General features: G+C 44.0%; 1 protein-coding gene across 5 annotated transcripts in view; it reads left to right on the top strand.

The window, feature by feature from the left end:
* ERCC6 (ERCC excision repair 6, chromatin remodeling factor) overlaps positions 1-20561 on the top strand; it is a 259795-nt gene that overhangs the window by 171476 nt on the left and 67758 nt on the right. For all 5 annotated transcript variants that reach the window (XM_069753041.1, XM_069753044.1, XM_069753042.1 and 2 more), the window contains 6 exons: positions 10900-11016; positions 11090-11185; positions 12593-12811; positions 15330-15440; positions 15563-15682; positions 15777-15871. In XM_069753041.1, the coding sequence (XP_069609142.1) occupies positions 10900-11016; positions 11090-11185; positions 12593-12811; positions 15330-15440; positions 15563-15682; positions 15777-15871 (758 nt within the window). The remainder of the gene's footprint in view (positions 1-10899; positions 11017-11089; positions 11186-12592; positions 12812-15329; positions 15441-15562; positions 15683-15776; positions 15872-20561) is intronic.

Raw genomic sequence — 20561 nt, 5'->3', positions numbered from 1 at the left:
TTCTCTGTTTCTGAATTTAGTAGCATGGCTGCTGAGGCCACCGTTCTGAGGGAAGCAGGTTTTTCATCCCAGGTCATACAGACGCAAGAAAGTCCTCAAAAAATTAGAGGTAACACTCAAATAACACATCCTAGATCTGAATGAATGAAATATTCTCATTGAATACTTTGATTTGTACAAAGTTGAATGTGCTGACAACAAAATCCCACAAAAATCATCAATGGAAATAAAATTTATTAACCAATGGAGAAATTAATTTCTCCGTCTCCTCCACAGCTGTGATGCAATTCTCTGTTGCGAGAGCATCGGAGCACTGACACTCGGATCATTCTCGCCGCAGAGCAAAAACCGAGGGTCATTAGCCTGTCACATCCAATGCCATATGCTAGTGTGATTCCACCCGAATTCTGTGTACCTCTACTAAGCCCACGTTCACACGGTCAGTACTTGGTTAGTATTTTAATCAGTATTTGTAAGGTAAAACCAGGAATGGAACAATAAGAGGAAGTACCACCACTCCTGGTTTTGGCGTATTCTGTGTGTGTGTATATATCTACTATATAATTGTGTAAGGGTCACTTCCGTCTTTCTGTCTGTCTGTCCTTCTGTCTGTCACGGATATTCATTGGTCGCGGCCTCTGTCTGTCATGGAATCCAAGTCGCGGATTGGTCTCGCAGCTGCCTGTCATGGCTGCCGCGACCAATCAGCGACGGCCACAGTCCGATTAGTCCCTCCCTACTCCCCTGCAGTCCGGCGCCCGCTCCATACTCCCCGCAGTCACCGCTCACACAGGGTTAATACAAGCGGTAACGGACCGCGTTATGCCGCGGTTAACTCACTCCGTTATCGCCGCTATTAATCCTGTGTGACCAAGTTTTTACTATTAATGCTGCCTATGCAGCGTCAATAGTAAAAAGATCTAATGTTAAAAATAATAAAAAAAATAAAAAATTGTCATATACTCACCCTCCGGCGCCTTTCCAGCTCCTTGGTATGCGACAAGGACCTTCCATGACAGTCATGTGACTGCGACATCATCACAGGTCCTGCGTGCCTGCGCGAGAAGGACCTTCCATTATGTCACGGTCATGTGACTGCGACGTCATCACAGGTCCTGCGCGCCTACGCATCACACGCTGGGACCGGAAAATGGTGACAGAACTACAAGGGGCCCTCAGATCGGAAGGGGAGTATAAGTTTATTTTTTATTTTTTAACCTGTGACATACGTGGCTGGGCAATATACTACGTAGCTGGGCAATATACTACGTGGCTTTGTGCTGTATACTACGTCACTGGGCTATACATTACGTGGCTGGGCAATATGCTCTGTGCTGTATACTACGTGACTGGGCAATATACTACGTAGCTGGGCAATATACTACGTGGCTGGGCAATATACTACGTGGCTCTGTGCTGTATACTACGTCACTGGGCAATATAGTACGTGGCTGGGCAATATGCTCTGTGCTGTATACTGCGTGACTGGGCAATATACTACGTCGCTGGGCAATATACTATGTGACTGGGCAATATACCACTTCTGCTGTCCTGTATATATACACTGCACAGTACCACTTCTCCTGTCCTGTATATACACTGCACTGTACCACTTTGCCTGTCCTGTATATAATATACTGCACAGTACCACTCCTCCTGTCCTGTATATATACATTGCACAGTACCACTCCGCCTGTCCTGTATATATACACTGCACAGTACCACTTCTCCTGTCCTGTATATATACACTGCAAAAAAAGAGAAAGAAATGTCCAGCTTCACCGAGTCCGTAAAAAGGCGATTTCTTTATTAAACTTTAAACATGGAGGATACAGACTTCAGCACAACCATATGGGTAAGAATCTCAAGGCGTTTCTGGAGACTAGGCTCCCTTAATCATGACCATATATACACTGCACAGTACCACTCCGCCTGTCCCGTATATAATACACTGCACAGTACCACTCCGCCTGTCCCGTATATAATACACTGCACAGTACCACTTCTCCTGTCCTGTATATATACACTACACAGTACCACTCCTCCTGTATATAATATACTGCACAGTACCACTTCTCCTGTCCTGTATGTATATATATATATATATATATAGCACAGTACCACTTCTCCTGTCCTGTATATATACACTGCACTGTACCACTTCTCCTTTATATATACACCGCACAATCCACTCCTCCTGTCCTGTATATATACACTGCACTGTACCACTTCTCCTGTCCTGTATATATATATATATATATACTGCACAGTACCACTCCTCCTGTCCTGTATATATACACCGCACAGTACCACTCCTCCTGTCCTGTATATATACACTGCACAGTACCACTTCTCCTGTCCTGTATATATACACTGCACAGTACCACTCCGCCTGTCCCGTATATAATGCACTGCACAGTAACACTTCTCCTGTCCTGTATATATACACTACACAGTACCACTCCTCCTGTATATAATATACTGCACAGTACCACTTCTCCTGTCCTGTATATATATATATACTGCACAGTACCACTTCTCCTGTCCTGTATATATACACTGCATTGTACCACTTCTCCTTTATATATACACCGCACAATCCACTCCTCCTATCCTGTATATATACACTGCACAGTACCACTCCTCCTGTCCTGTATATATACACTGCACTGTACCACTCCTCCTGTCCTGTATATATACACTGCACAGTACCACTCCTCCTGTCCTGTATATATACACTGCACAGTACCACTCCTCCTGTCCTGTATATATACACTGCACTGTACCACTCCTCCTTTATATATACACTGCAGTTACCACTCTTCCTGTCCTGTATATACACTGCACAGTACCACTTTTCCTGTCCTGTATATATACACTGCACAGTACCGCTCCTCCTGTCCTGTATATATACGCTGCACAGTACTACTCCTCCTGTCCTGTATATATACGCTGCACAGTACCACTCCTCCTGTCCTGTATATATACGCTGCACAGTACTACTCCTCCTGTAACATAGTTAGTAAGGCCGAAAAAAGACATTGGTCCATCCAGTTCAGCCTATATTCCATCATAATAAATCCCCAGATCTACGTCCTTCTACAGAACCTAATTGTATGATACAATATTGTTCTGCTCCAGGAAGACATCCAGGCCTCTCTTGAACCCCTCGACTGAGTTCGCCATCACCACCTCCTCAGGCAAGCAATTCCAGATTCTCACTGCCCTAACAGTAAAGAATCCTCTTCTATGTTGGTGGAAAAACCTTCTCTCCTCCTGTCCTGTATATAGACACTGCACAGTACTACTCCTCCTGTCCTGTATATATACGCTGCACAGTACTACTCCTCCTGTCCTGTATATAGACACTGCACAGTACTACTCCTCCTGTCCTGTATATATACACTGCACAGTACTACTCCTCCTGTCCTGTATATATACACTGCACAGTACCACTCCTCCTGTCCTGTATATATACACTGCACAGTACCACTCCTCCTGTCCTGTATATATACACTGCACTGTACCACTCCTCCTGTCCTGTATATATATACTGCACAGTACCAAGCCTCCTGTCCTGTATATATACACCGCACAGTACCACTCCGCCTGTCCTGTATATACACTGCACAGTACCACTCCTCCTGTCCTGTATATATACACTGCACAGTACCACTCCTGTCCCGTTTATATACACTGCACAGTACCACTCCTCCTGTCCTGTATATATACACTGCACAGCACCACTTCTCCTGTCCTGTATATATACACTGCACAGTACCGCTCCTCCTGTCCTGTTTATATACACTGCACAGTACCACTCCTCCTGTCCTGTATATATACACTGCACAGTACCACTCCTCCTGTCCTGTATATGCACAGTACCACTCCTCCTGTCCTGTATATATACACTGCACAGTACCACTCCTCCTGTCCTGTATATATACACTGCACAGTACCACTTCTCCTGTCCTGTATATATACACTGCACAGTACCACTCCTCCTGTCCTGTATATATACACTGCACAGTACTACTCCTCCTGTCCTGTATATACACTGCACAGTACCAATCCTCCTGTCCTGTATATACACTGCACAGTACCACTCCTCCTGTCCTGTATATATACACTGCACAGTACCACACCTCCTGTCCTGTATATATACGCTGCACAGTACCACTCCTCCTGTTCTGTATATATACACTGCACAGTACCACTCCTCCTGTCCTGTATACACTGCACAGTACCAATCCTCCTGTCCTGTATATATACACTGCACAGTACTGCTCCTCCTGTCCTGTATATACACTGCACAGTACCACTCCTCCTGTCCTGTATACACTGCTTAGTACCAGTCCTCCTGTCCTGTATATATACACTGCACAGTATCACTCCTCCTGTCCTGAATATGCACAGTACCACTCCTCCTGTCCTGTATATATACACTGCACAGTACCACTCCTGTCCTGTATATATACACTGCACAGTACCACTCCTCCTGTCCTGTATATATACACTGCACAGTACCACTCCTCCTGTCCTGTATATATACACTGCACAGTACCACTCCTCCTGTCCTGTTTATATACACTGTACAGTACCACTCCTCCTGTCCTGTATATATACACTGCACAGTACCACTCCTCCTGTCCTGTATATATACACTGCACAGTACCACTCCTCCTGTCCTGTATATATACACTGCACAGTACCACTCCTCCTGTCCTGTATATGCACAGTACCACTCCTCCTGTCCTGTATATATACACTGCACAGTACCACTCCTCCTGTCCTGTATATATACACTGCACAGTACCACTCCTGTCCTGTTTATATACACTGCACAGTACCACTCCTCCTGTCCTGTATATGCACAGTACCATTCCTCCTGTCCTGTATATACAGTATACACTGCACAGTACCACTCCTCCTGTCCTGTATATATACACTGCACAGCACCACTTCTCCTGTCCTGTATATATACACTGCACAGTACCGCTCCTCCTGTCCTGTATATACGCTGCACAGGACTACTCCGCCTGTCCTGTATATATACACTGCACTGTACCACTCCTCCTGTCCTGTATATACACTGCACAGTACCAATCCTCCTGTCCTGTATATATACGCTGCACAGTACTACTCCTCCTGTCCTGTATATATACACTGCACTGTACCACTCCGCCTGCCCTGTATATATACACTGCACAGTACCACTCCTCCTGTCGTGTATATATACACCGCACAGTACCACTCCGCCTGTCCTGTATATACGCTGCACAGTACCACTCCTCCTGTCCTGTATATACGCTGCACAGTACCACTCCTCCTGTCCTGTATATATAGACTGCACAGTACCACTCCTCCTGTCCTGTATATATACACTGCACAGTACCACTCCTCCTGTCCTGTATATATACACTGCACAGTACCACTCCTCCTGTCCTGTATATATACGCTGCACAGTACTACTCCTCCTGTCCTGTATATATAGACTGCACAGTACCACTCCTCCTGTCCTGTATATATACACTGCACAGTACCACTCCTCCTGTCCTGTATATATACACTGCACAGTACCACTCCTCCTGTCCTGTATATATACACTGCACAGTACCACTCCTCCTGTCCTGTATATATACACTGCACAGTACCACTCCTCCTGTCCTGTATATGCACAGTACCACTCCTCCTGTCCTGTATATATACACTGCACAGTACCACTCCTCCTGTCCTGTATATATACACTGCACAGTACCACTCCTCCTGTCCTGTATATATACACTGCACAGTACCACTCCTCCTGTCCTGTATATGCACAGTACCACTCCTCCTGTCCTGTATATATACACTGCACAGTACCACTCCTCCTGTCCTGTATATATACACTGCACAGTACCACTCCTCCTGTCCTGTATATATACACTGCACAGTACCACTCCTCCTGTCCTGTATATATACACTGCACAGTACCACTCCTCATGTCCTGTATATGCACAGTACCACTCCTCCTGTCCTGTATATATACACTGCACAGTACCACTTCTCCTGTCCTGTATATATACACTGCACAGTACCACTCCTCCTGTCCTGTATATATACACTGCACAGTACCACTCCTCCTGTCCTGTATATGCACAGTACCACTCCTCCTGTCCTGTATATATACACTGCACTGTACCACTCCGCCTGTCCTGTATATATACACTGCACAGTACCACTCCGCCTGTCCTGTATATACGCTGCACAGTACCACTCCTCCTGTCCTGTATATACGCTGCACAGTACCACTCCTCCTGTCCTGTATATATAGACTGCACAGTACCACTCCTCCTGTCCTGTATATATACACTGCACAGTACCACTTCTCCTGTCCTGTATATATAGACTGCACAGTACCACTCCTCCTGTCCTGTATATATACACTGCACAGTACCACTTCTCCTGTCCTGTATATATACACTGCACAGTACCACTCCTCCTGTCCTGTATATATACACTGCACAGTACCACTTCTCCTGTCCTGTATATATACACTGCACAGTACCACTCCTCCTGTCCTGTATATATACACTGCACAGTACCACTCCTCCTGTCCTGTATATGCACAGTACCACTCCTCCTGTCCTGTATATATACACTGCACTGTACCACTCCGCCTGTCCTGTATATATACACTGCACAGTACCACTCCGCCTGTCCTGTATATACGCTGCACAGTACCACTCCTCCTGTCCTGTATATACGCTGCACAGTACCACTCCTCCTGTCCTGTATATATAGACTGCACAGTACCACTCCTCCTGTCCTGTATATATACACTGCACAGTACTACTCCTCCTGTCCTGTATATATACACTGCACAGTACCACTCCTCCTGTCCTGTATATATACACTGCACTGTACCACTCCGCCTGTCCTGTATATACGCTGCACAGTACCACTCCTCCTGTCCTGTATATACGCTGCACAGTACCACTCCTCCTGTCCTGTATATATAGACTGCACAGTACCACTCCTCCTGTCCTGTATATATACACTGCACAGTACTACTCCTCCTGTCCTGTATATATACACTGCACAGTACCACTCCTCCTGTCCTGTATATATACACTGCACAGTACCACTCCGCCTGTCCTGTATATACGCTGCACAGTACCACTCCTCCTGTCATGTATATACGCTGCACAGTACCACTTCTCCTGTCCTGTATATATACACTGCACAGTACCACTCCTCCTGTCCTGTATATATACACTGCACAGTACTACTCCTCCTGTCCTGTATATATACACTGCACAGTACCACTCCTCCTGTCCTGTATATATACACTGCACTGTACCACTCCGCCTGTCCTGTATATACGCTGCACAGTACCACTCCTCCTGTCATGTATATACGCTGCACAGTACCACTTCTCCTGTCCTGTATATATACACTGCACAGTACCACTCCTCCTGTCCTGTATATATACACTGCACAGTACCACTCCTCCTGTCCTGTATATATACACTGCACAGTACCACTCCTCCTGTCCTGTATATGCACAGTACCACTCCTCCTGTCCTGTATATATACACTGCACAGTACCACTCCTCCTGTCCTGTATATATACACTGCACAGTACCACTCCTCCTGTCCTGTATATATACACTGCACAGTACCACTCCTCCTGTCCTGTATATGCACAGTACCACTCCTCCTGTCCTGTATATATACACTGCACAGTACCACTCCTCCTGTCCTGTATATATACACTGCACAGTACCACTCCTCCTGTCCTGTATATATACACTGCACAGTACCACTCCTCCTGTCCTGTATATATACACTGCACAGTACCACTCCTCATGTCCTGTATATGCACAGTACCACTCCTCCTGTCCTGTATATATACACTGCACAGTACCACTTCTCCTGTCCTGTATATATACACTGCACAGTACCACTCCTCCTGTCCTGTATATATACACTGCACAGTACCACTCCTCCTGTCCTGTATATGCACAGTACCACTCCTCCTGTCCTGTATATATACACTGCACTGTACCACTCCGCCTGTCCTGTATATATACACTGCACAGTACCACTCCGCCTGTCCTGTATATACGCTGCACAGTACCACTCCTCCTGTCCTGTATATACGCTGCACAGTACCACTCCTCCTGTCCTGTATATATAGACTGCACAGTACCACTCCTCCTGTCCTGTATATATACACTGCACAGTACCACTTCTCCTGTCCTGTATATATAGACTGCACAGTACCACTCCTCCTGTCCTGTATATATACACTGCACAGTACCACTTCTCCTGTCCTGTATATATACACTGCACAGTACCACTCCTCCTGTCCTGTATATATACACTGCACAGTACCACTTCTCCTGTCCTGTATATATACACTGCACAGTACCACTCCTCCTGTCCTGTATATATACACTGCACAGTACCACTCCTCCTGTCCTGTATATGCACAGTACCACTCCTCCTGTCCTGTATATATACACTGCACTGTACCACTCCGCCTGTCCTGTATATATACACTGCACAGTACCACTCCGCCTGTCCTGTATATACGCTGCACAGTACCACTCCTCCTGTTCTGTATATACGCTGCACAGTACCACTCCTCCTGTCCTGTATATATAGACTGCACAGTACCACTCCTCCTGTCCTGTATATATACACTGCACAGTACCGCTCCTCCTGTCCTGTATATATACACTGCACAGTACCACTCCTCCTGTCCTGTATATATACACTGCACTGTACCACTCCTCCTGTCCTGTATATATACACTGCACAGTACCACTCCTCCTGTCCTGTATATATAGACTGCACAGTACTACTCCTCCTGTCCTGTATATATACACTGCACAGTACTACTCCTCCTGTCCTGTATATATACACTGCACAGTACCACTCCTCCTGTCCTGTATATATACACTGCACTGTACCACTCCGCCTGTCCTGTATATACGCTGCACAGTACCACTCCTCCTGTCCTGTATATACGCTGCACAGTACCACTCCTCCTGTCCTGTATATATACACTGCACAGTACCACTCCTCCTGTCCTGTATATATACACTGCACAGTACCACTCCTCCTGTCCTGTATATATACACTGCACAGTACCACTCCTCCTGTCCTGTATATATACACTGCACAGTACCACTCCTCCTGTCCTGTATATATAGACTGCACAGTACTACTCCTCCTGTCCTGTATATATACACTGCACAGTACTACTCCTCCTGTCCTGTATATATACACTGCACAGTACCACTCCTCCTGTCCTGTATATATACACTGCACTGTACCACTCCGCCTGTCCTGTATATACGCTGCACAGTACCACTCCTCCTGTCCTGTATATACGCTGCACAGTACCACTCCTCCTGTCCTGTATATATACACTGCACAGTACCACTCCTCCTGTCCTGTATATATACACTGCACAGTACCACTCCTCCTGTCCTGTTTATATACACTGTACAGTACCACTCCTCCTGTCCTGTATATATACACTGCACAGTACTACTCCTCCTGTCCTGTATATATACACTGCACAGTACCACTCCGCCTGTCCTGTATATACGCTGCACAGTACCACTCCTCCTGTCCTGTATATACGCTGCACAGTACCACTTCTCCTGTCCTGTATATATACACTGCACAGTACCACTCCTCCTGTCCTGTATATATACACTGCACAGTACTACTCCTCCTGTCCTGTATATATACACTGCACTGTACCACTCCGCCTATCCTGTATATAATATACTGCAAAGTTCCACTCCTCCTGTCCTGTTCCGTTCTTGGAGAGACGACATTGGACTTTTGGAAGGTCAATACTGGTTTATTATTTTCAGTATTCCTATGGGAAAATAAAAAAATATATTGGAAAACCCATTTAAATGGATTATCCCAAGTAATCCCCTATCTCAAGAACTTTCCAGTCGCTGGGTTCCGACTGCTGGGACCCCCATGATCCCGAGAACTGGAGCTCTAAAGAGCACCATATAAATAGACCTGCGGTCGATCATGCGCACTGTGGTGCCATACACATGTTGCACTAGAAATAACGCCTTTAGGAGGATTGTTCAGAGGCATGACAAAGTATTGCAAAATTCACTGATCGGGGTGGGGAGTGGTTGAGTATGTGGGCTGGTGGGGTTTGTGTGGCAGGACTGCTTTTCTGTCCCAGTCCGGCGCTGCTTACTGGTACGTACATCCATTTGCGGTAAGCACCTGGAAACTATGAAGTCACAGTACTTCAAATGTTGGAAAGGGGTTAAAGAACACCTGTAATTGTATTTTATTTGTTCATAAATCACTGATACACATGGAAGAAAGAAAGATTTATGTATCTTAACAGAAAAATCTCTGTTTTTCCCCCTGTATTGTCACTCTCCATATTCACAATTCACAAATCTACGGTAATCCTGGACAGTGCTCCATAAGAAGCCTAGTGTGCTCAACCATGCAGATTTATAAGCCACTGATGCTAATCCTGCTGTCACCAATCTGTTTACTCCACAAACTGTTAATAAATTCTCATCCTCACTGGACATATGAATCCTTTACTTATATAAAAAATAAAATGTAAAAAAAAAAAGCGTGAAAGAATGAGTTTGGAGCTAATGGAATACAGGTGACCATGACTGCTGCTGCTTGAAGGGTTGGGATTTCCAAATGCACCTTTATACTTTAGTTACACAAGTATTTTTGGTTAATTAGCTCTTTAAACAATTGCCTGAAGCTTTCAGCTTACATAAATGCTATTCTTAATAATTAGGACCCCTCACTGAGTATGGTCCGACAATCCGATGATGCCTTTTTGGGGCATTTTAGAATAAAATAATGCTGATTACTGCCTACTTCTTATCCTAGGTAAAAACTGCATACAAATGTGCCTGTGTTCTGCGTGACACCATAAACCCTTATCTTCTGAGACGTATGAAGGCAGATGTGAAGATGAGTCTCTCGCTTCCTGACAAAAATGAGCAGGTGACCTGCATTGTCCAAGTATTGTACATGATCTATTAGAGTTTAGTCTTCGTTTTAATCTCCTGCTTTTCAGGTTCTGTTTTGCCGACTGACAGATGAGCAGAGACAGGTCTACCAGAACTTTTTAGACTCCAAAGAAGTGTATGGGATTCTAAATGGTGACATGAGGGTAAATATTCACAAACTTGCAGAATAACTCTCATTCCTGTCCTCTTAATTTCGCTCCCATCCCGCATTACTCAGTTTGATGACACGTGTCTGCTGCTGTAGGATCTTCTGTCTCCAGTATGCATTGAATGCCAGTACAATGTATCGTGGAGGTCATCATTTTGGACTACTTCAAAATTGGGGGAATACAGAGTATACTGGTTAAAAAAACAGTTCATTGGTGGACAAAGTAGCCAAAATGTAAGTGTGCAAAAAAGACAAGCAGAAGAATGTAACAATTAAAAAGTCATCTCCAACTAAATAATGTTCACACTACAGGGGAACAGGGATGAGTCATTAGTCTCTGAATGGTTTATAAGATGCTGGACAGAAAAAAATCAAATTACTAAATAACTGAGTAATAGTGGCCAGTATTACCAAATCATGACAAATGTACAAAGTATCAAGACATCTTACCGTAATGTAGGAGACGGCACAGTGCTCAAAAATCTGGTGAATCCATCCCCAACACGCGTTTCGCATGGATATTATCCCTGCTTTCTCAAGGGGAGGTATGAGAAAGTGGGGCACAAAAGGACCTTTTGTAGCTATATTGACGGGTCACACGGAAACTTGTCACTCAATGTCGCTGTTTTTCAGTGCTAGTTATCTCTAGCATTTATATTGGTACTCTCCCCATCCTTCACTATGCCACATTCAATGCACTTAGATCCCCTGTGATGCTGCAGTGCGCGCCTCACTCCGTGCTGGGCCGAGCATCTATGGGAACCTTTGACTATGTCACACTCCGACGCCGTTGGGACCTGATGGTTGGGCTCCTCTAGCATGAGGCGCACCCCTTGTGAGCAGCGTCATTGGGTGACTGACGGTTTCCATGTGATCCGTCACTATAGCTACAAAAGGTCCTTTTGTGCCCCACTTTCTCATACCTCCCCTTGAGAAAGCAGGGATAATATCCACACGAAACACGTGCTGGGGATGGATTCACCCATTTTTGAGCACTGTTCCGTCTCTTACTATATGATAAGATGTCTTGATACTTTGTACATTTGCCATGGCTGGTCACTATTACTCATTCAGTTATTATATTTTTTCACTGAACACCATCTTAGAATCCATTCATGACTAATGACATTATTTAGATGAAGAGGACTTTTTAATTGTAACATTCATCTGTTTGTCCTTTTTGTACACTTTTAAATTTTGGCTACTTTGTCCACTAATAAAAACAGTTTTTTAACCCGAAATCCTCCGTATTCCTCCTATTTTGAAGTTATGGTTTGGTTGTGCTCTTCTGTGTGTGAGTATTTGGCACTGGGTTGGTGCCTAGTCTCATAAATTAATATGGCACTGGGTTTTGTTCTACTATGTTGGACTACTTGTAGTGAACTGAGTTTTTTTTATACAGGTGTTTCCCGGTCTGATTGCCTTGAGAAAAATCTGCAATCACCCAGATTTGTTCACAGGAGGAACTAAAATTCTTAAGGGAACCAAAGATGTGGATCTAGAAGAAGGAGACCGATTTGGTTACTACAAGCGGTCAGGAAAAATGATAGTGGTGGAGTCACTTCTGAAGATCTGGCATCGTCAGGGACACAGAGTTCTTCTTTTCACTCAGTCGCGACAGGTTGGGATGTGAAGTTTCATTGTCGACTGCAAACTGTGTTGTATAGTTATTAATGCTGTCTTGCTCTCAAACAGTGCAGACTCTCTTAAATGGAATTTGTAGCTAGGTATTTTCCACTTAATCTGTGAGCAGCATAATATAGTCCCTGATGTCACTTACATGGCTGCTGACTGCAATTTTGATAAAATCACTGTTTTATTGGCAGCTTTATTTGCACTGTGCATAGGCAGAAAGCTGCCAATCCATGGTGGGGTGGAGTTATACAGAGCTTTATGGACATGGATCACTAAATGGCAGCAGATTTACTAGCTTTTTAGTGATAATCTCCTGTTGATAAAACTGGTTTTATCAACACTACAGCAATCGGTCAAGTAAGTGACATCTCATGGGAATCAGGGTCTCTGCCCCTACATCATGCAGCGCTCAGATTAAGTTGTAAATACCAGGGACAGATTCCCTTTAAAGTGTGTTATATTAATCACATCAGTCATAGTTCTTGGTAAATAAGTTTTTGCCACCCATTAATGGGCTTACTTTGGCTCATTTTTTACATCTGTACAGTCACAATTTAGGCCATGCCCAGCCGCCAATCTGTGTCCCAATTTCATGAAGTTTTTCCCTGCTGTTGGACTAGGGGCAATAAGTGTCTTAAATCACATAATTAACCCCTTTCCGATATCGGGCGTAATAGTATGTTAATGTCGGATACCCTCCCTTTGATGTGGGCTCCGGCGGTGAGCTCACTTCTTCGCTCACTGCGATTGGCTGTTAACCCTTTAAATGCTGTCAAACTCTCACAGCGGCATTTAACATGCGCTTCCAGCAAGCGCGACGAAAATCCTGCCCATCAGCGCCCATGTCCCATGACCGCGGGTTGCCGATGGTTTGGCAAGTCAGCAATTCTGCTACATACAGGCGATCCTACCTGATCATCGCCTGTATGTAGCAGAGCCGATTGTTTTATGGCAGCTTGATGCCATATTGAAGCATGCCAAAAGTAAAAAGAAATGTTTTAAAAAAATATTTAAAAAAATAATAAAAATATAAGTTCAAATCACCCCCCTTTTGCCCCATTCAAAATAAAACAACAAAAAATCAAACATACACATATTTTGTATTGTCGTGTTCAAAATCAACATAAAAAAGAATTGGCACGATCGCTAAACGGAGTAATGAGAAAAAACGTTAAAGCACCAGAATTGCTTTTTTTTTTTGTTGCTGCAACATTGCATTAATATGCAAAAATGGGCGATCAAAAGATCATATCTGCACCAAAATGGTATCATTAACCCCTTAACCCCCTGAGCTTTTTCCGGTTTTGCATTTTCGTTTTTCGCTCCCCTTTTTCCCAGAACCATAACTTTTTATTTTTCTGTCAATATGTCCGTGTGAGGGCTTATTTTTTGCAGGACAAGTTGTATTTTTGAACGACACCATTGATTTTTACCATGTCGTGTACTAGAAAACAGGGGAAAAAAATTCAAGTGCAGAGAAATTGCAAAAAAAGTGCAATCCCACGCTTGATTTTTGTTTGGCTTTTTTACTAGGTTCACTTATTGCCAATACTGACCTGCCGTTTTGATTCTCCAGGTCATAGAGACCAAACATGTCTAGGTTCTTTTTTTATCTAAGTGGTGAAAAAAAATTCCAAACTTTGTAAAAGAAAAAAAAAATTGCGTTCATTTCCGATTCCCGTAGCGTCTCCATTTTTTGTGATCTCTGGATGGGTGAGGACTTATTTTTTGCATGCCAAGCTGACGTTTTTAATGATACCACCCGCGGCTATTCTTGGCACATGTTAGATGATATGTGCCGGGAAAGATGTGGGCTCACCGCCGGAGCCCACATCAAAGGGAGGGAGTCCGACATCAGCGTAAATATACGCCTGATGTCAGAAAGGGGTTAAAATGTCAGCTCGGTGTGCAAAAAATAAGCCCTCACCCAACTCGAGATCATGAAAAATGGAGACGCTATGGGTATCGGAAAATGCTGCAATTTTTTTTCTTTAACAAACTTTGGAATTTGTTCTCACCACTTAGATTAAAAAAACCTAGACGTGTTTGGTGTCTATGAACTTGTAATGACCTGGAGAATCATAATGTTAGGTCAGTTTTAGCATTTAGTGAACACAGTAAAAAAGCAAAATAAAAAACAATTGTAATATTGCACTTTTTTACAATTTCATCGCTCTTGGAATTTTTTGTTACGTTTTCCAGTACACGATATGCTAAAACCAATGGTGTCATTCAAAAGTACAACTCGTCCCTCAAAAAACCAAACCTTCACATGGCCATATTGGCGAAAAATAAAAAAAAGTTATGGCTCTGGGAAGATGGGGAGCAAAAAAAATGAAAATGCAAAACCGAAAAAAGCTCTGGGGGTTAAGGGGTTAATATTGTGCAAGTTATTGTAGTCAGATTGCACCAGAATGAATACATCTTCTTCCCACTGTAGCTTGTTTTAAAATGAATAGTTTGGTAATGGCTCCATGCATTGGTCTTATCATGTTGTCTGTTAGATGATACATATCCTGGAGGCATTTATTCTGGGGATCGGTTATACGTACCTGAAGATGGACGGCACTACAACTGTGGCATCACGACAGCCTCTTATTTCAAAGTTTAATGAGGTAATGGATGTCCAATGACCTACATCTTCTCTCTGTATTTCTAAGGTTGTTTCCTTCTGTGCATGGTGCAAAGTCACACCGCTAGCGTTTGCTCTGCTGTTGTCAGCCTGTTTGTGTTACAGGACTCCTCCATATTTGTGTTCCTCCTTACCACCAGAGTTGGCGGTCTGGGTGTAAATCTGACTGGAGCCAACAGAGTTGTCATCTATGATCCGGACTGGAATCCCAGCACAGATACACAGGTAGGTTATGGGGGGTTAGGTGTCAGAGGCAGAAATAAGTTGTATAGTGCAGCAGCACTTTAATTGCTCAGCTTTTACAATATTGTGGTTCCAGGCTCGAGAGCGATCATGGAGAATTGGGCAGAAGAAAGAAGTTACTGTTTACAGGCTGCTCACTGCCGGAACGATAGAAGAAAAGATTTACCATAGGTAACCTGGCTCCTCGCTGCAGAGGATAAAGTGATCTGCTGCGGCATTGATCAGTGTGCTGTTATATAGCTGGTTTTCAGATACCATCCTCTGGAGCCTTGACGTGTTTTGTTTCCATGATGCCATGCAGTATATCTGCATACATATTAGTCCATAAACAACCTTAACCACAAAGGTTATACTCCATATCGAAATATATTTAGTGGAACCAAAAAAACGGAGAACAAGGAATGTGAACAACAATAAGCGAAAATGTATTTAAACATTTACATCAGATAGATAAAAAAAGATGCCTCATATCAGGCTATAAAGACACAACAAAACATGACATGTAAAGTTACATTAAGCTAAGTGGTTGCAGTAGTCACGTGCACATTTGGCCGAACAAATAAAAATACTTCACTATACTGACAATACCAAAATTACCAATCATTAGCTAAGTGCCTTTTATAGCATTCAATCAAAGGTGCATGTGACCACAAGATAAAAAAAGTGGCTCTACGTTATGTTGCGTTTTATTCATGTAAACAAATTAGAAGACCAAATAGTCATAAAGTGCCTCAGTGCATGGGGAATAAGATGTTGCTACTATCTAAAATGCAATGAATGCAGCAATGTAACAGTTCATACTATTGCAAGCCACCACACATAGCGTATTGTCAGTATTGTAGTACAGGTTGACACCACCTTAAATAAAATGCATACGGAACAGATTATACCTGGGTTGAAAGCCAAGTCCCTGACAGCAAGCAGCTTGGATGGTAAATATATCATTCATTCTCTGAGCTGAAATATCCTGCATGTCTATTGCTCCAGTCCCTGACAGCAAGCAGCTTGGATGGTAAACATATCATTCATTCTCTGAGCTGAAATATCCTGCATGTCTATTGCTCCAGTCCCTGACAGCAAGCAGCTTGGATGGTATCTGAGTCATTCTATTTTCGGCATTGAATTCCTGCATATATCTATATATGTTATTCATCCTATTATGCATTTGTTTGTGTTTATAGATATTTAATCTGACTTTTGCATGTCTTTACTCAGAGAGATCACATAACTGTTTCAAAGCGGTTTATGATCCATGTAGACCTGGACATTTGTTTATCTGATCACTACATTTATTGTGTCCTGTTGTCTCAACTGAGTTAGATTGATTGCTAACGAGCTTTAACACAAAAAAAAAAAAGTGAGATCTAAGGGCTAGCCTTTTATAAATGTAGACTTAGCTTGGGGATGCATTCGTGCATTAGTATTTGTGTCTTTTTATTCAAAGTACTTTTTTTCTAAGTACTCGGCAGTTATAACATGGCAGTTAGACAGGGCAGGAGACAGGTAAGAAAAACTAAATATATACACTATTCCATTGAAACAGAACAAATACCATATTTATTTGTATAATCTATATCCTGGCTGCTGCATTCACTCACATTCACCACCCTTGCATTAACTCTTTGCACGCCATCCATATCGGCCCCTCTGTCCTTGCCTCTCCTATGTATAGCACTCATGCTCTGTTCACATTGCTTAACAGCACAGATCCATTCAGTCCCACCATCCAACACAAGAGACACTCTCACAAATCACTTAACCATCTGCTCACTCTTTCGATCCTCCTTCTCCTAGTCGCTGGAGACATCTCTCCAAACCCCGGCCCCCCATGTTATAGCCAGTCAAACCTCCCAGTTGTTACACCCAGAAACCCCTCTAACCTTATTAATATTCCATGCATGCCTTCTGTCTCTTTGAATTGTGCCCTTTGGAATTCTCGCTCTGTGTGTAATAAACTCTCCTTCATCCATGACTTCTTCCTTTCTAATTCTCTTAATCTCCTGGCTCTTACTGAAACCTGGATCCAGCAGTCAGACACCACCACTGCTGCTGCTCTTTCATATGGTGGACTACATTTTTCTCATACCCCAAGATCGGACAACAGAGCAGGTGGAGGCGTTGGTCTGCTCCTTTCACCCAAATGTACTTTCCAAGTTATCCCCCAAGTACCCTCACTTGTCTTCTCTTCCTTTGAGGTCCATGTGGTCAGACTCTACGTCCCCTTCTCCATGCGAGTGGCGGTGGTGTATCGTCCTCCCGGCCCCTCTCATCAGTTCCTGGATCACTTTGCCACCTGGCTTCCACAGTTTCTCTCCTGTGACACCCCCCCACCCTTATCATGGGTGATTTCAACATCCCCATTGCCTCTCCCCTCTCCCCATCTGCTTCTCACCTTTTATCTCTATCCTCCTCTTTCGGCCTCTCGCAGCATACTAACTCTCCAACACATGAAGATGGAAACTCCCTTGACTTGGTCTTTTCCCGACTTTGCTCAGTGGATGATTTCACAAACTCCCCTCTCCCGCTCTCTGACCACAACCTTCTTTCACTCTCTATCAAGAACTGCCATCCCACTCAGGTCACCCCCACTTTCCACACTTATAGAAACATACAGGCCATTAACACCCAGAAACTTATGAAGAACTTGCAGTCCTCATTGGCCCCAATCTTCTCCATCTCATGTCCTGATTCTGCTCTGAAGCATTACAATGAAACCCTGCAAAGTGCTCTGGATGAAGCTGCTCCTCCTATACATAAAACAACTCGGCACAGACGGCAACAACCGTGGCACACGCTGCAAACACGTTTCCTGCAGCGGTGCTCCAGGTGCGCAGAACGTCTGTGGAGAAAATCTAATCTACCCGAAGATTTCATCCATTATAAGTTCATGCTAAAGACATACAATTCTGCCCTTCACCTCTCCAAACAAACCTACTTCAACACCCTCATCACCTCCCTGTCCAATAACCCTAAACGTCTCTTTGACACGTTCCAGTCCCTACTCAACCCAAGAGAGCAGGCCCCAACCACGGATCTCCGTGCGGACGATCTGGCCAATTACTTCAAAGAAAAAATTGACCACATTCGACAGGAAATCATCTCCCAACCTCTTCATACCATGCACTGTCCTCCCTCCCCCACTGCATCTAGTTCACTCTCTGACTTTGAAGCAGTTACAGAAGAAGAAGTAAGCAGGCTCCTTGCATCTTCTCGCCTGACCACTTGCACCAGTGACCCCATTCCGTCACATCTCCTCCAGTCCCTTTCCCCGGCTGTCACCTCTCACCTAACAAAAATATTCAACCTTTCCCTCACTTCCGGTATTTTTCCCTCCTCATTTAAGCATGCCATCATACATCCATTACTTAAAAAACCATCCCTCGATCAAAACTGTGCCGCTAATTATAGACCTGTCTCTAATCTTCCCTTCATCTCTAAACTCCTCGAACGCCTGGTCCACTCCCGTCTTACCCGCTATCTCTCAGATAACTCTCTTCTCGACTCTCTTCAATCTGGCTTCCGCTCTTTACACTCTACTGAAATCGCCCTCACTAAAGTCTCTAATGACCTACTAACAGCTAAATCTAATGGTCACTACTCCATGCTAATTCTCTTGGATCTCTCTGCAGCATTCGATACTGTGGATCATCAGCTCCTCCTCACTATGCTCCGCTCCATCGGCCTCAAGGACACCGTTCTCTCCTGGTTCTCCTCCTATCTCTCTGACCGATCCTTCACTGTATCTTTTGCTGGTTCCTCCTCCTCTCACCTTCCCCTTACTGTTGGGGTTCCTCAAGGATCAGTCCTAGGCCCCCTCCTCTTCTCGTTGTATACTGCCCCTATTGGACAAACAATCAGTAGATTTGGTTTCCAGTACCATCTCTATGCTGACGACACCCAATTATACACCTCTTCTCCTGTTGTCACGCCGACCTTTTTAGAAAACACCAGGGATTGTCTTACTGCTGTCTCTAACATCATGTCCTCCCTCTATCTGAAACTAAACCTGTCAAAAACTGAACTCCTCATGTTCTCTCCCTCTACTAACCTACCTTTGCCTGACATTGAAATCTCCGTGTGCGGTTCCACCATTACTCCAAAGCAACATGCCCGCTGCCTTGGGGTCATCCTTGATTCTGACCTTTCATTCACCCCCCACATCCGATCACTGGCTCGCTCTTCTTACCTGCATCTCAAAAACATTTCTAGAATTCGCCCTTTTCTTACTTTCGACTCTGCAAAAACTCTTACTGTTTCACTTATTCATTCTCGTCTGGACTATTGTAACTCTCTACTAATCGGCCTCCCTCTTACCAAACGTTCCCCGCTCCAATCTGTCCTGAATGCTGCTGCCAGGATCATATTCCTCACCAACCGTTACACCGATGCCTCTACCCTGTGCCAGTCATTACACTGGCTACCCATCCACTCAAGAATCCAGTACAAAACTACTACCCTCATCCACAAAGCACTCCATGGCTCGGCACCACCCTACATCTCCTCTCTGGTCTCAGTCTACCACCCTACCAGTGCCCTCCGCTTCGCTAATGACCTCAGGTTAGCATCCTCAATAATCAGAACCTCCCACTCCCGTCTCCAAGACTTTACACGTGCTGCGCCGATTCTTTGGAATGCACTACCTAGGTTAATACGATTAATCCCCAACCCCCACAGTTTTAAGCATACCCTAAAAACTCATTTGTTCAGACTGGCCTACCGCCTCAATGTATTAACCTAACGATCCCGGTGTGGCCTATTTAAACAAACAAAAAAAAAAACCTATTGTTTTTATTTATTTTTTAAATAGGCAATCAGGTTCCTCGCATCATGTTCTCATTCACTTATGCAGTTAATAGCCCTC

The sequence above is a fragment of the Ranitomeya imitator genome, chromosome 2, assembly GCF_032444005.1.
Source record: "Ranitomeya imitator isolate aRanImi1 chromosome 2, aRanImi1.pri, whole genome shotgun sequence".
NCBI lineage: Eukaryota > Metazoa > Chordata > Amphibia > Anura > Dendrobatidae > Ranitomeya > Ranitomeya imitator.
This window is presented reverse-complemented; position numbering and strand designations above follow the sequence as displayed.